The sequence below is a fragment of the Ascaphus truei genome, chromosome 4 (genome assembly GCF_040206685.1).
Source record: "Ascaphus truei isolate aAscTru1 chromosome 4, aAscTru1.hap1, whole genome shotgun sequence".
Taxonomy (NCBI): domain Eukaryota; kingdom Metazoa; phylum Chordata; class Amphibia; order Anura; family Ascaphidae; genus Ascaphus; species Ascaphus truei.
The window spans coordinates 214,888,487-214,905,421 of NC_134486.1; the positions used below are offsets into that span (position 1 = coordinate 214,888,487).

General features: G+C 43.4%; 1 protein-coding gene across 1 annotated transcript in view; it reads right to left on the reverse strand.

Annotated features, from left to right (window-relative positions):
- Positions 1–16,935, reverse strand: part of TSNAX (translin associated factor X) — a 57,580-nt gene that overhangs the window by 25,927 nt on the left and 14,718 nt on the right. Inside the window, exons 3-4 of the mRNA XM_075596843.1 lie at positions 8,207–8,321; positions 2,708–2,838 (exon numbers count right to left, since the gene is read on the reverse strand). Of these exons, the coding sequence (XP_075452958.1) occupies positions 2,708–2,838; positions 8,207–8,321 (246 nt within the window). The remainder of the gene's footprint in view (positions 1–2,707; positions 2,839–8,206; positions 8,322–16,935) is intronic.

Consider the following 16,935-nt stretch of genomic DNA (forward strand, 5'->3'; position numbering starts at 1 on the left):
TATCCTGGATCTCCTCTTACCTCTCCCATAGCACTTTCAGTGTCTCTTTTGCCAACACTTCCTCCTCCTCTACCGATCTCTCTGTGGGGGTACCCCAGGGCTCTGTCCTGGGACCTCTTCTCTTTACACTCTTTCTAGGTGATCTAATCACATCTCTTGGGTTCAAATATCACCTCTATGCTGATGACACACACATTTACTTTTCAATCCCTGACCTTACACCAGCTGTACAGACCAAACATTTGAATGTCTCTCTGGTATATCATCCTGGATGGTCCTCCGCCGACTTAAACTTAACATGGCAAAAACGGAGCTCCTCATACTTCCTCACAAACCTGACCCTTCTACCTCCTTCCACATTACTGTTGGAAGTATTATCATTCACCCAGTAGCCCAAGCACGCTGTCTAGGGGTCACACTCGACTCCCCTCTCACATTCTCCTCTCACATTCAAAAAGGTAGCTAAAACCTGTCGTTTTGTCCTCCGCAATATTACAAAGACACGCCCAAGTTCCTTGACTGCTAAAACTCTGACACAGACACTCATTCTCTCCTGTCTCGATTACTGTAACCTCCTGCTGTCCAGCATTCCTGCTTCTCACCTGTCTCCCTTCCAATCTATCCTAAATGCAGCTGCCAGAATCACGCTACCTTTCCTAAATCTGTCTCAGCATCTCCCCTGCTGAACTCCCTCTCCTGGCTTCCTATCAAATCCCGTATCACACACTAATTCTCCTCCTGACTTTTAAAGCTTTATACTCTTCTACTCCTCCTTACATCTCAGGCCTAATTTCACGCTATACACCATCCCAACTCTTGCGTTCTGCTCAAGGATGTCTTCTATCTACCCCTTTTGTATCTAAAACGCTCTCCTGCCTTAAACCTTTCTCGCCGAATGCCGCACACCCTGGAATGCCCTTACTCTCAATATCCGACTAGCACACTCTCTATCCACCTTTAAGATCCAGCTTAAAACACACTTGCTAAAGGAAGCATACGAGCTACTCCATGGTTGATAATTTACACCTCCTACATAAGCCTTGTCCCCTTGCAGACGCACTTACCAGAACACCCTACTACTGTCTCTGTACGTTCTTCCTACCAACCAATTAGATTGTAAGCTCTTCGGATCAGGGACACCTTTTTCTAAAGGTTACATTTATTGCTGAAGCACTTCTTCCCTTTGTGTGTTATTTGTTATTTATAGGATTGTCACATGTATTACTGCTGTGAAGCACTATGTACATTAATGGCACTATATAAAGACATACATACATATCAGGTTTTAACACAGTTCCCCAGCAGTGCAAGATCGTTGCAACACTTTCCTGTTTGTGATCATTTGTTTCCAATATTCCCGACAGTTTGAGCTACAAACGGTAATAGATAAATGTTACCTTCGTATTTTAAGAATACATTGTAGCTGCTGAGTTACACTGACTGAAGGACTGATTGAAACTGAAAAACAGCCATTTAGTGAACCCTGGGAAGCAGGATCTTTCCTGATCGATCACTGGAGAACTAATCGATCGGCAGCTTAGACAATTAGTTTTCAATAAAAGTAATCAAAGACTGCTTATATTAAAAAAAAACTATTGTTTGTTTTAAGTGCTGCTTGGATTGCTTCTAACGGATTCAGAATTTGTTAATTGTAGATTACGCTGGGTAGAAAAAAAAACCACAATAAATACATTTCAGTAATTGGAGCTGTTCAAGTTATAATTAAAATGTTCCCCTTTGCCACTCAATAAAAAATATAAAACTTTCTGTAGAATTTTGTTTTGGGAGAACACTAAAAAAGTTAAATAAAATTTCTTTAGGATTTACAGGTAGTCTGATAGGCATGTTCAGATCATTAATCTTTGTAATTTTACTAGCTTTAAGGCCTTTTCTTTTTTTATGCTGCACAACGATCGTGCAAAATATTAAAAACAGAAGTTTATGTTGCCCATACAGAGCAGCAGTTCCCAAGTTGACAGATCGTTTGGAGTGATAGAGATATATATATATATATATATATATATATATATATATATCTCTATTAGACAAATCATCCAAAATGTTGCTTGCTCCCCCCCAAAAAAGGCACTCGCCAACACCCCTACTGAAGACTGGGTCAGGCAGCCGGCTTTTCTCCTGCTGCTCACATGGATATTAATACTCACTCTCCTTCTGCTGCCGCTGCCCGCCTTTCGCAATCTAACGCGGCCTGCTACCATGGTCATCGTCTTCTCCTGCCGCCAGCTTCTTCTTCCGCTCCTGTCTGGATTCTGCCCTGCCGCCGCCTGACCAGCTCACAAAATCAACTCGCCCCCAGGCGAGGGTCCGAGTATATAATCACACACACACACGGCCTCCATATACAAATCAGCCTGTTAGTCCATTCGCAATATGCTTACACTAAAGCAGAGAGCTGTTTGGTGTACATTTTGAAAGGTCTTCAGAGACCACCACTACAGTCTTCTGGGACCATCAATGGCCAGTAACCACAGTTTGAGAGCCACTGGTAAAGGACATAAGCTAATTAGAGGAACAAAAATAATTATTGAAACCAGGCTCAATGAGCTACAAGTTGCACCAACATAAAAAATCTGTAATTGAACCAAGGTTCGGTTTAGCAATGTGCACCCAATTCACTGAAAAAAAAATTATTATTGCAAACAGAAGAATGTGGTGTTTCTATTAATTGACTGCCATTTGTTCTTACCAGGTGTAAAAGCTCTGTGGTATTGATACATGTCTTCTCCCACAAGTTCTTGAGCTACCTGCTTAATTTTCTGTCGGACAGCATCTAATTTGGCCTCAGATTCAGTCAATACTTCATCTTTGTTAGGTGTACTGTCAAATAATAACAACAATACATAAGATGAAAACAGAGAATTCTATACAGCATTTACAACTTTTTAAAATTATCACTACAGAGTGCAAAGTGCAGTGTTCATTCAGATATCACGTAGAAGGTTTCCAGGTGGGTGATGCCAAAACGAAAACATTTTTAAATGAGTAAATGTTATTTTACGCACTAGGCATCTTCCGTCATAATTGGAATAGCACTGTCTTAAAAAGGGGCAACTTAATTTGACTTCCTTAAACAAATCTTGATTTGTATTCTTTGGTTTTAATGTGAATTAAGAAAACTTTTCTTTTTAATGGTGACTTGAACAGCATGTTTCTTCTTTGTCAGAGAACAGAGACATGTAGCACGCTGTCAGTCTTCCTAGACATCCTGCTCCCAGCCACAGTTCCCATGTCTTTCCACCGGGTGTGCTGTTTCTGTCTGATCTGGGGTTCCTCTCAGTCTGTCTCCTCTTGTTGGTCCTTTACTCTGTCCTTATAGTTTACCGTTTCTACCTTGCCTTTGTTTTGTGTCCTGACTCCTTATGCCCATGCCTCTGCTTCTGTTCTTTTAGCGTCCTGATTCATTTTAAAGGCCCTTGCTAGTGTTCTAACTTGTCCCCCTTTGTTTCCTGCTTGTGAGTCCCTAGTCTCAGTTCCTGCTCCCCTGCCCTGGTTCCTGCTGCTTACCCCTGCCTGGACCCCGACGATCCTTTCTTGCCGCCTGCCACCGATCCCTGCCTGTGACCCGACGATCCTGCTTGCCACCTTCCACCGACCTCAGCCAGTGACCCCAACAATTCTCGCCTTCCCTGCTGTTCCGGCCACCGAGGTCCTACCGGCTCCTGAAGTCCCCGTGATAGAAAACAAAGGCCATCTCTGGACCTCGCCGGAACAGATTCTCTGCCTTCCTCCTTCAGCAGACCCCATCCAATTGTATTGGAGGAAGATAAGTACTTTTGTTTTGGTTTTTGGAAACCCCATTTGGGATCTTGCAGGGTTTTATTTGCCACAAAGTGTTCTGTAGGATTTGCTGTGCATTTTCTACCTGAGTAAAACTCCCTTATAATAATAAAAAAAAAATTAAAAAACACCTTGCATTTTTCTGCAGTACCTGGTGTCACCATTTTAGACTCCCAGACTTTCATTCCCTGGACAAGGCTTGTCTCTCTCTGCATTTCCAGGTGAGCCACTGCAGATTTTCAGACTTGCATTTCTAAAAACAGACTTGCTTTTGATTTCTTTGCTTGGGTACAAAACTGCTAGTTCTCAGGGTCCATTTCAAAAAGACAAAAATATTTCCATTTGTTTGTATTTTTCTGTCTATTGTTTCCCCTGCAATTATGATATTTCTAGCACCTATGCTAAGGTATCAAATCTAAAAGTCAGCTCTCTTATCTTTTTGTCTCCCTGTTTGTGTCTATTTCTGTTGTTCATTCCTATGCTTCTGCTTTAAAGACACATTTCCTCTTTACTGGTTTTCTTGGGGAGTTTGGTTTTCCCTGTGTCTGGAACTATGGCTCCCACTTTGAAAACAGTCTTGAGCAATAAATGTGAACACAGTACCATTGATTCTTCAGAGCTCCTCAAAGAATAGAGAAAAAAAAAGCAGAAAGGGTCTCCTGTTACAGTGGAAGCTGCAGAAGGAATTAAGGATGATCATTCATCCTCAGGAAAGCCTGCATTTGAAGGGAACAAAGATATGCTGCCGCTTAAGGCCGCGCGTATAGTGCCCGCAACATCACCCGTCGCCATCGCCGCTAGCAAAGGTTATATTTTGCTTCGCAGCGGCGTCGCAGGCGACCAGGGCATGGATTGGTTCAGGGGCTGTCGCATGAAGCAACTGCCCCTGAAAAATCAAATATTCCCGGCTTCCGAAAATCGCGTCGCTTTGTTGCGCTTAATATAAGCGCACGCGGCGGCGACAATGCATTTGTTTTCAGGCGCCGTCGCCGGCACTATATGTGCGGCTTAAGGCAAATCACAGATTGTTCCAGGGGTAGTGGAAAAGAAAAAGGATGCCTTTAACCAAGCTAAAGATGCCTTAACTCAGGCACTTCAATCTGCAAAGAATGAGATTGATTGCCTCCATGGACGACTTGATAAACAGCAAGAGGCCAAGGCTGCACTACAAAAGTGTCTGTCCAAAGCAATTGCTAAGTGCGTACTCCAGGAGAAAGAAAAAGGATCAGTTGGAGAGTGACAGGGTGATCTTGTCAAGTAAGCTGGAGAAGGCATACGTTGATTCTGCCCAGGACCAGAGTTTCATGGATCAAGTTGGTCCAGCGCTGGAAGCATCTCAGAAATAAGTTCACAGGCTTAGTACTGAGCTGGAACACTCTCGCCAGGAAGGCTACGGTCTAAACACAGGGATGTATTCATTGAAGGATGCTTATGAGACGGTCCTAAGGGACATAGTCAGTAAAGAAAGAGAACATAAACCTGAAGGAAGAGGTTTGGAATCTGACTAGTCAGGTCTGTGGAGAAACTGAGAAGCTTCACAAAGCATAAAAAGTGAAGAAACAATTGGCCCAGGAAGTTAGACGTACAGGCAGCATGCAGAATGCAGAGAGTGCTGTAAGAAGAACGTGCCTCCCTGGAGCAGCGCACATAAGCAGAGAACATGCTGCAAGAACTGCGTGAGAGTCTGCAGGATGCCAAGGAGAAACAGGTGAATGCTGAGGAGAAGAAGCGAGTTCTGCAGGAAAAAAGTATCCAGACTGCTAAGTAAAAATACTGCAAGAGCATTTGAGTACCCAATGTGTCCCCAAAGAGCAGCACGAGGAGCTGAAGGCCACACAGAGCATAACCATAGCCTTGCTGGAGGAGCTGAGGCCAGATAATTCTGTATGAGAGAATCTTGCCAGAAACTGAAGCAAGAGTTAGGGGAGCAGAGACACGGCTCCATCCCAAACAATCAGTACACCCAGGAGAAAGAAACCTGGAAAAGGCAAGCTGCTGAGACCTTAGTAAAGAAATTAGCAGAGCTCCAAAACGTAAAGAAGGATGCGTAGAAGTAAGCTCAGAGCAAGCACAGTGAAGCGATGAAGGTCCTGAGAGGAGAATTGCAGGATGCACTCAAGAAACATGGGTCTCTTGCTGAGTGGAACTTGCAGCTAAGCCTAAAAGTAGAAGAGCTAAAGCTGGCAGCTGAAAACACATCCTAGCAACTCACAGTGCTGCAGGTGCAGATCGCTGAGCACGAGATACAGCTCGCCAAAAAGGAAGAGAATGAGGAGGTGTCCGTCCATCAAGTGTCCGGCCTGACACTGCCCTATGAGGTCAAAATAGCCAATGCCTGTGAATTGCTGGACCACACGGCCAATGAGAGGGCCCGGCTGCAGCTGGACAAGGTACGGAAGGAGCACAGGCCGCTGCAGGTCAGAAATAAAGAAAAGGAAACAGATTTAAGCCTTGCTCTGAGTCAGCTGGGAGATGTGGAATTGCGACTCAACTCCAAAGAAGGTGAACAGACAACTGCATTGAGTGGGAAAAGAAATGCAGAAGGACAGCTTCAAGAGCTGAAAACTCAAATAGCTGATCTTAAATGCTAATTAAATTATTCCACGAAACGGCACAAGACTAGGACAGTAGAAATAGATTACGGACATCAGACAGAGTTCAAAAGCAAGCTGGCAGAGGCTTTGCAAGACCTGAGCAAGGGTTACAAGGAACAGACATTTAGTGCTTTAGTGCTAAATTGGAGTCTGAAAAGATGAAGTTGGAGAAAGAGATTCCAAACCTAAGAGAGATACGTTGGTCAGAAATGGAGACCACGGAAAGTGAACTCAATGCCCTCACTGATTTTTATGAAGAGTCTGCTGGACCGTTTGTTGGTCCCTGTACCATCACTGTGGGGACAATTACTTTGCCCGTCAATAAACCACCAGTGGGTCACCCAGTCTACCTTTGACCAAGGTCTCACTGAAGAGCCTGGAGGATCGTCCGGAGAATACATCTGAGAGGGGGGAGTAGTGTCAGAGTCTATCTAGACATCCTGCTCCCAGTCCCAGTTCCCTGGTCTGTCCACCAGGTGTGCTGCTGTTTGTCTGCTCTGGGGATCGTCTGTCTGTCTCCTCTCGTTGGTCCTGTACTCTGTCTTTATAGTTTCCTTTTTCTCCCTTGCCTTTGTTTTGTGTCCTGACTGCCTTATGCCCATGCATTAAAGTTCCATGCTAGTGTTCTGGCTCATTCCCGTTTGTTTCCTATTTGTGTGAGTCTCTAGTCTCAGTTCCTGCTCCCGTGCCGCCGATCCTTGCTTGCCGCCTGCCACCGACCCCTGCCTGTGACCCCCGATGATCCTGCTTTCCACCTGCCACCGACCTCAGCCTGTGACACCAACAATCCTTGCATTCCCTGCTATTCCGGCCATCGAGGTTATACCTGCTCCTGGAGTCCCCGTGAAACAGTAATTGAAGAATAATCAATTAAATTCAAGTTAAAAGGGCACTCATATGTAGCAGGCAAAAAAAAATGTTCTTAAACTATCAAATGTATTAGCTTTCCTTAGAAATATTCAATTCCCCTGAAGCTAAATGTTCACTTATTTGTTTCTTTAAAATTAAGTGTGTCAATATTCTTCCAGCCCACAGAATTTAAATGTTATCTGGTAATTATTATTCTTTGTTCTTAATCTTTTTAAACAGTGTGATGCCATTATTAGTTCAATACGGTACATAATAAAAGAGAAAGGCTCTAGATAACTTTTAAATTATTTTATTCCTAAAATGTGAGACTAAAACATTACGTAAAATGCTTGCTACGCCCCTCTTCACTCAATTACAAAATTACATTTCAAAGGGACATTTTCTGAGAAGCTTAGGATATGGCAACTTTTCTTATAAGGCCCTTTGTAGTTTGTATGAAACAGTTGTGTGCTTCCTGTTTGGGTGGAGTAAATTAGATTAAAAACAACAGAGGTTTCCATGTGAATATTCTAAAGCAGACTTAACTTTCGAAGTTAAAAATATATAAATACAAGTAGGAAAAAAATAAGCTTGGTAATCTGCGTCAAATAGTCAATTTTGGCGGGGAAATTACACCGTACCAACAAAAGCAGGCAAATCGTATCGTTATAATATGGTCCTATTCATTGAAGAAATATAAAAATGTTTCTAACAGGTTAACCATCAGTGATTGCACCTTGAAGGTACCTGCCTCAGAAGAGTTGTATACCAGTTAAAAACTCAATGCTTCTTCCTTTTATTTCCCTTTGCATCTGGTCCTAAAATAATGCACGTACAAGCTCTTCTATACATATATTTACTGGATCTATGTTTTTCTTTGTGCAATAAAATGTAAATATAAAATGTCATTGCTTTAGACATAGCGGCATTGATAGCATTTTAGAAAAAAGATGAAACACTAATACCTGGTAACCCTGTGTAAAAGAAATATAGTCCGTTTGCTTTCAATAGTTATATCCCGGCCAAGCTTCACAAGTCGCTCATATTTATCGTGCCTTGTATCCAGCTCATGTTGAAATGCTGGGAACAAAAGAAATATATGCCAGGAAATATGTGAATGAAGCAAAGATTACATTGCACAATAGTACCAAAAATAGAGAAGAGAGAAAATTTAAACAACTTACCGTAATTTTATTTTCCTGGAACCATGGCAGTGGGCACCATAGGGTTAACTCTATCCTCAGTTTAGTATAACAGGAAATTGAATTCTTGCAGGTAGGCCATAAAGGCCCCTCCCACTACCTGCAGATAGTCTTTGGATTCTACCATAGCTGAAAAATACAACTGATATATAGTAGGCATACATAGGGAGGGTAACTATGTGCCCACTGCCATGGTTCCAGGAAAAGAAAATTACGGTAATTGTTTACATTTTCTTTTCCTGTTCACCCGGACAGTGGGCACTGTAGGGACATACCCCAGTAGTATTATTTAGGGAGGGAAAACAAAACCCAAATGCCAATATTAGTTTCAACCATTTTATTGATTACATTTTCACTTTATTTTACTACAGACTGTAACACTTATCGCCCAAAACTTGCTTCAGCTGAAACCTGAATGTCCAATCTGTAATACTTCATAAATGTGTTAAATGAAGACCACACTGCCGCTTTGCAGATTTGTCCTGGTCATGACTGTGCCTTAAATGCCCATGAAGCGGCCATGGCTCGTTGAGTGTGCTTTTCAATTTAAAGGAAGAGTTTGTCCTTTGTTTTCATATGCTTTCCTGATACATGATACAATCCAATTGGATCTAGTCGCTTTGGACGCTGCTTGCCCCATCCTTGGCCCTTCAGGAATGATAAACAGCCTACCTGACTTTATGTCCTGCACCCTTTCAATATGTTTCCAAGAACCTTACTACTTCAAGGTTATGCAATCTCTCTTCCATTTTGTTACCTGGTTTTGGGCAAAAATGAAGGAATTACAATTGCTTTGTTCATATGAAATTGAGAAACTACTTTCGGCAAAAAATTATATACCGGTCGCAACACTGCTTTATCCTGGTGGCTGACCAGAAACTGATCCTTACCAGAAAAGACTTGGAACTCTCCCACTGTCCTTGCAGATGTGATACCCATCAGGAATGTCACCTTCCATGATAGTAACTTTAAGAGTATTTGATCGATAGGTTCGAACGGGTGCATAGTGAGAACATTCAGTACCAGTGACAGGTCCCATGTCGGCACTCTGCTCTTGACTTGTGGTCTTAATCTCTTGACCGCTTGTAAGAAACGAATAAGTCTCTCAGTTGCTAGATTCTTCTCTACACACCGAACCCCTACAAGCTCATATTAAAAATAAACACACAAATATATATATATATATATATATATATATATATATATATATATATATATACGTATAAGTGTCAAAGTGGAGTGCTACTGAGCATGGCAATATATATTTAAAACCAGACAGAACATAAAATACAGACAGTGCTCAGTGCTACATCCTATGACACAAATACACAGTACAGTATATATATATATATAAGTATCTTTTGAATAAAACGGTCTTTTAGTTTAACTCTTTGGCCAAAGTGTTGTAAGCCCTTGAGCCACTCCAAGGCAAACCACGTCTCAAGGGTCCTAACACTAATATAAATTCTTAATAACCTGTACATTACCAGGAAGAATGATTTATAATAAATCTGTCAAAAATTAGTTGCATAGTTCTAAGTCTGATTGAAGCTCTTATTAACCTGTATAATACCAGGAAAAGCACTCTGTATTAGACTTGTCGCAATCAAACTGTCTGCAAGTTCACGAGTGTAGAAGGTGAGATGGAGTGAGCTTTTAACCATTTCAAAGTGGGTGGGGGTGAGCTTCAAACTTGGGAAGGAGGAGCCACCCTCCAAATCAGCCAGGAACAGCTGAACAGAATTGCAAAACACCTAAATATAGATTCTTCTGTAACAGTGCTGACAATGCCAAAACTTGCACCTTCAATGAAGTGAGGCCTCTATCAAAACCTTCCTGTAGAAATTCTACTAGTGTCACAGTATTTGGAGAAAAAAACTTTTGTCTCTGTTTCACATACCAGTCTCTGAAGCATAACCAAATTCGATAGTACACTGAAGTAGATTTTTTTTTCTTGCTTCCAACAAAGTTTTTATTGTCCTATCTGAACAACCTTTTTCTCTCAATGTCTCCCACTCAATCTCCAAGCCGCCAAGCCCCGCTGTTTGGGGTCTGGGTGATATACTGGTCCATGTTGCATCAGTTCCTTGATATTTGGAAGATGCCATGTTTATGAGATGGGCAAACCATAGTCTTCTCGGCCAATATGGTACACCAGTATCACTTTTGCTTGATTGCTCCTGATCTTCCTCACTATCTTTGATATGAGATGAATTGGAAGAAACAGATATGCCAAATTGAATTGCCACCTGAAACTGAGGGCTTGTGTGTGATTTGCGGTGGGATAAAAATGCCTTGCGCTATAATTCGCCACATTTCTGTTTTGGTGAGTAGCCATCAGATCTATCTCTAGCTGTCCCCAGCATTCTACCAACCTGTGAAATACTTGGTTGTCTAACGACCATTCTCCCGGGTGAATCAGGTTGAGACTGAGAAAATCTACTGTAATATTTTCTTGCCTGTGATATGTATGGCTGTTATATCTATAACATAGCCTTCTGCCCATGATAGAATCTCTGATGTTAGACTCAGTCTTTTGCTTCTTGTTCCTCCTTGCTTGGCTATATATTTTTCCACGGCTCTGTTGTCTGACTTTATTTGTAAATGTCCATCTTTTACTTGGCTTTGGAATGCTTCCAATGCTTTCTGCACTGCCTTGAGTTCCAGCAGGTTTGATGGTAACTGTTGTTCTTTGGTTGTCCAAGAACCCTGTACCAGTAAGTCCCCCAATTGGGCTACCCAACCTGCGCTGCTTGCGTCTGTGGTGATTGATACCCATTGTTTCTGGTGCAACGTATGTCCTTTTAATAGGTTCTGTGCATTTTCCCACCATCTTAGTTCTCTCTTTGTGTGTGGGTATACGTATATTTTTTATCTTACATCCTAGGGATCTCCATTCCACTGTTGTAAAAATTTTTGTTGCAATGATCTCATGTGTAGACCTGCCCATTTTTCTATGTTTAACGTTGAAGTAAACTTTCCCAGGAGTCTCATGCAGTCTGCTGATGATGTGTTCGCTGTTCTGAGCGTTCTTGTCTGAATTCCAATATCTTGGATCCTTGGGTATGGCAATCACACCTCTCCTTCCGCCGTGTGAAATTCTACTCTCAGAAATTTTTGAGACTGTGTTGGTATTAGCTGGCTCTCGTCGACATTTATGATCCAGCCATGTTGTTCTAGAAAAGACACGATAATGTTTGTCTAGTAGCAGTTTCTTTCTTATTGAGACTTGATCAGGATCTCATCTAGATATGGATAAATCTCCACGCCCCTTTTCCTTAATTCTGCTATCAATGGGGCCAACACCTTTGTGAATGTTCTGGGAGACGTCGCCAGTCCAAACAGCAGAGCTGTATATTGGTATTGTTGTTGATTTACTGTAAATCTGAGACATTTGTGATGCCTTTTTGCTATAAGAATGTGTAAATAGGCATCTTTTAGATATATTGACATCATCCAATCCTTTGGTTTTACTTCTTGAATGATTATGTTTAATGAAATCATTTTTAATTTTCTTACCTGTAAATAGGTACAGTATTTACTATTCTTAGATCCAATACTGCTCTGCATCCTCCTGATGCCTTTTCTATCAAGAAGATTTTGGAATAAATCCCATTTCTCCTCTGTCTTTGAGGAACCCTTGTTATTACATTGGCCTGTTAAAAATCCTTCAAGATCAAACTCATTTGCTTTATTTTTTCTTTTGTCTTGAGCATATTTTCTTCTTAAATATATATCCCTTCTTGAAATGTCCTTGAACTCCAGGTGGTACCCTAAAGAAAGGATCTGTAGTACCCACCTGTCTTTTATTGATTGAGCCCATGTCGCTTCAAATTGGTTCAGTCTTTCCCCAACTGAAAGTCGCTGGACCCCCTGACCTTCATGGGAATTTTCTTCTGGCAAATGACGCTCTCCCTTTGGCGCCACGAAAAAGCTTATTCTGTCCGCCTCTCCATGACTGTTGCCTTGAAAACGTTTTTCCCGGACGATATGTTTTTGCTTCCCTATACTGTGTCTTTTCCGTCTGATGGAATGTAGGGCCATATCTTCTATTTCAACTCTCTTGTAGTAAAAATGTGCTTTTACCTCCCGACGCTTTATTTATAATCGCATCCAATTTATTCCCAGATAGGAATTCTCCTTCAAAGGGCAAGTTACATAAACTTTTCTTGGAAGCTGTGCCTGCCATCCAGTGTCTGAGCCATAGAGCTCTTCTTGCTGTTACTGTACAAGCCATTGACTTGTCTGCCAGTCTTAATGCATCCAGTGACGCTTCCACTATGTAATCCGCTGCCCACTAGATTTCTGACAACGCCTTCAGAATAAAAATTCTCTCTACTAATTTCTCCAATGCTTCTTCTAGATTAGCAATCCATATCCGAATTGCCTTTTTGGGCATATTTTGTTTTCTATCCAGCTGTGACAATGCCATCTGTATCATCTCCTTGATCACTTGATGAATTGGAAAACATCTGGTTTTCTTCTGCCTTGTCCCGAATAATTTATCCGATTTTTGAACCATTTCTTCCTTATCCTCTAGCTCCAATGTTTCCCTCATTGCCTTTACAAAAGAGGGTTCACCATTTCTAAATCAAACTCTGATTCTTCAGCTTGCCTTTCTTGCTCTGATGAATCACACTCCCCATCTGACACCTGGTCAACTCTGATTTGTCTGATGAGGAATCTCTTACTTTATCCATGCTGGTCTGAGACCTGCTCTCTTTTGCGGTGGCTTCACTGCTTCGTGCACTGCAGAATCTACACTTTGTTTTACTGTATTTAAGATCCAAGCTAGAAAAGTACTCATCTGCTCATTTGACTCCCCTGCTGCAGCTTTAAGGCAGTCTGCACAAAGCATCCCGCTCTCTATGGCTGACTTTTCACAAGCCGCACACCACTTATTTTTTTTTAGCAGCTTTTTTCTTCTGATGCAGGGACTCTACTGTCCCCTTAGAAGTTCTTCCTTCCTCTTGTTGTATAACCATAGAACTAAAGTAAAAAAAAAATATCTATTCCTTTAGTTCCTGTAATCCACTCTCTTAAATCCATTTGTAGAACTAACCTAATTTTTGTCAGCGACCCTCTACTTCCAGCAGTGTCCATGCTGGTTTCCACACTCCTTTCAGCTTCTTGGAGCTGATTTCTTCTGTCTGTCTGTCGAGCGTTCCATACTGCGGCTGCTTCAGACTCCTCTTACACACTGTGTTCCGCCGCGCAGTGAAGTCAACCCAATCGGAGCTCTCGGCCCTCGCACACCCGTGCACGTGCCCGCCAGTGGAACCTATGCGGTATACACTGAGCGTCCGTGCTCAAACAGCCCCGCTGTTCTGCCCCAGCATTCCGAGACGCTTCCATGGGTCTGCCCAGTCGCGCAGGCCTCCGTCCTGATACCCACCAGGGCACGTCGATCGGAGCTTCAGGGACAAGAGAGGCTGAGATTCCCTGGCTTTACTGCACTAATTACAGTCAGGGTAGTCTTTTTCTAACAAAATAACAAAACCTGCTCCTAGCTGTAGGACAGGAAAAAGACTAACCTGCAGGGAGTGGGAGGGGTCTTTATGGCCTACCTGCAAGAATTCAATTTCCTGTCCTACTAAGCTGAGAATGGAGTTAACCCTACGGTGCCCACTGCCAGTGTGAACAGAAAAATAAAGAATCCCTTTGAATGCACTCTAAACTATAAATAATGAAATGGTAATAGTACTAAAATACTTTATTCAAAACCAAAAATATAAAATGGAGTTTATAGATTGCTAAATATGTCTATGGCCAACCATAAACTACAGGCCAAGCGCTCTTCTCCCAATACTATCCAAAGTCATGGGAAAATGCGTTCACTCCCAATTAAGCGATTACTATACCAAGACAAATTTCCCTAGCCAATTCCAATCTAGCTTTCGCCCCAAACACTCCACGGTAACTACCTTGCTAAAAGTTTGCAATAAAATCCAGTGTGGAATGGAACTGGGACAACTTACTGGTGCAATATTCCTAGATTTTGCAAAGGCTTTTGATACTGTTGATCATGTTATCTTGTTTAACAAACCCCAGTGCTCTGAAATAGAGAAGCATGCTTTAAACTGGTTTCATTCCTACCTATCAGGTAGATGCCAACATGTCTCCATCTAAGGCTCTAGCTCCAACCCCTTGGATATCACCGGCGGTGTCCCGCAAGGCTCTGTTCTGGGGTCCCTACTCTTCTCAGTTTTCATCAATGATCTTCCTACAGCTTGTAAGGGAGCTCCAATACACATGTATGTAGATGAGAATCTAATATGCACACAGCCAAAGCCTCTCTGACCTTGAACAGATACTTCAATCTGACTTTTTGAGACCTGAAAATTGGATTTCCCAAAACAAATTGTTTTTAAACACTGACAGGACTGTAGCAACGGTATTTGGAACCATGTCTAAATTTTTAATAAGTAACAGAAAAACAGAACTACGCTACACAATATAAACCAAATAAATTTGATGGATACACATATACCACGTCTATAAAGATTTTGTCTAAACTCTCCCTGCAGCTGGCCCAGACTCTCACCCAGAGAGAAATGTCTATCTGTGGACTGTGACACTGCGAGGAAAGGACGCAGGACGTCTATTCAGGAGGTGGTGAGAGTATCTCTTGCAGAAGAGAACCAGAGTGGGGCTTCCTCATCACAGATATATCCTTGCTGTTTTAGTACTATAAATGTCATGCACTTGAGAGAGCTCTCTCTCTCTTTTTTTCTTTCCTTATCCCTTCTCATCATATATAACCTGGGAGCATACTATAGTTCACCAGTTATAAGAAGATTGGAAGTGTGGATTAATTTCATCAAAACATCAACCTGAGAACATCTACTTTTGCCCTATTTGATTTGATATCTTTTAAGTGCATTCTTTATAGCAGGAATGTATATCTAGTGTTTACAAATTACACTATGTTTTGTTTTCTTCTCTCCTGTGCGCTATAGGTCGTTTTTGCTATCTACATTTTTAATGACTGAGCTCCAGATCAGAACCAACGCTAATACCACCCTAACTCCTGTTGCTAGTTTTAAATACTTGGGCATATAGTTTGACTCCCATTTAATATTTGGGATGTACTTTGATACCCTGACATCCAAAACCTATGCCAAACTAGGTGTACTTTCCTGGAACAAATCCTCCCTAAGGCTGCGTCCAGGGTGGCGCTGAGCTGGTGCGGGCGCTCACGCTGGCCGTGATGAGACACATTGCAACAATGTGTGTGGCCTGCGTGAGCTCCCTCCTGCGCGTGCCTGTGAGCTGTAATCGGAGCTCAGTTTCAAGAGTTTCAAAATTTTGAATCTGTAGCTCCGATTTCAGATCACATGACCAAACTTACCCAATCAGAGGACAGCAAGGCAAAACCAATGCAATACAAGCATTGGGAGCTTGCATTGGTTGCTGTCCTCTGAAACGGGGGGGGCACGAAACGGGGGGGGGGGTGGGGACACGAAACAGAAAACGGAGAGATGTGAACGGGGGAGGGGGGGTAAAACGGAGTGGTGGTGGGGAAGGGGGGGCAAACAAAGTGGTGGGGAAGGGGGGGGCAAACAAAGTGGTGGGGAAGGGGGGGGCAAACAAAGTGGTGGGGAAGGGGTGGAAAACAAAATGGTGGGGAAGGGGGGGCAAACAGAGTGGTGGGGAAGGAGGGGCAAACAAAGTGGTGGGGAAGGGGGGGAAAACAAAGTGGTGGGGAAGGGGGGGCAAACAAAGTGTTGGGGAAGGGGGGGGCAAAATAAGTGTTGGGGAAGGGGGGGCAAACAAAGTGTTGGGGAAGGGGGGGGAAAACAAAGTGGTGGGGAAGGGGGGCAAACAAAGTGGTGGGGAAGGGGGGGCAAACAAAGTGGTGGGGAAGGGGGGGCAAACAAAGTGGTGGGGAAGGGGGGGCAAACAAAGTGGTGGGGAAGGGGGGCAAACAAAGTGGTGGGGAAGGGGGGCAAACAAAGTGGTGGGGAAGGGGGGCAAACAAAGTGGTGGGGAAGGGGGGCAAACAAAGTGGTGGGGAAGGGGGGGCAAACAAAGTGGTGGGGAAGGGGGGGGCAAACAAAGTGGTGGGGAAGGGGGGGGCAAACAAAGTGGTGGGGAAGGGGGGGCAAACAAAGTGGTGGTGGGGGGGCAAACAAAGTGGTGGTGGTGGGGGGGCAAACGGAGTGAGGGGGGGATGGGGCAGAAAGGGGAGGAAAGGGGGGTGAGAGGGGAGGGAAGGGGGGTTGAGGGGAGGTAAAGGGGGGGTGAGAGGGGAGGGAAAGGGGGGGTGAGAGGGGAGGGAAAGGGGGGGTGAGAGGGGAGGGAAAGGGGGGGTGAGAGGGGAGGGAAAGGGGGGGTGAGAGGGGAGGGAAAGGGGGGGTGAGAGGGGAGGGAAAGGGGAGTGAGAGGGGAGGGAAGGGGGGGTGAGAGGGGGAAGGGTGGGAGAGAGAGGGGAGGGTCGGGGAGAGAGAGAGTGGGGGGAGGGAAAAAGCAGGGGGGGAGGGAAAAAGCAC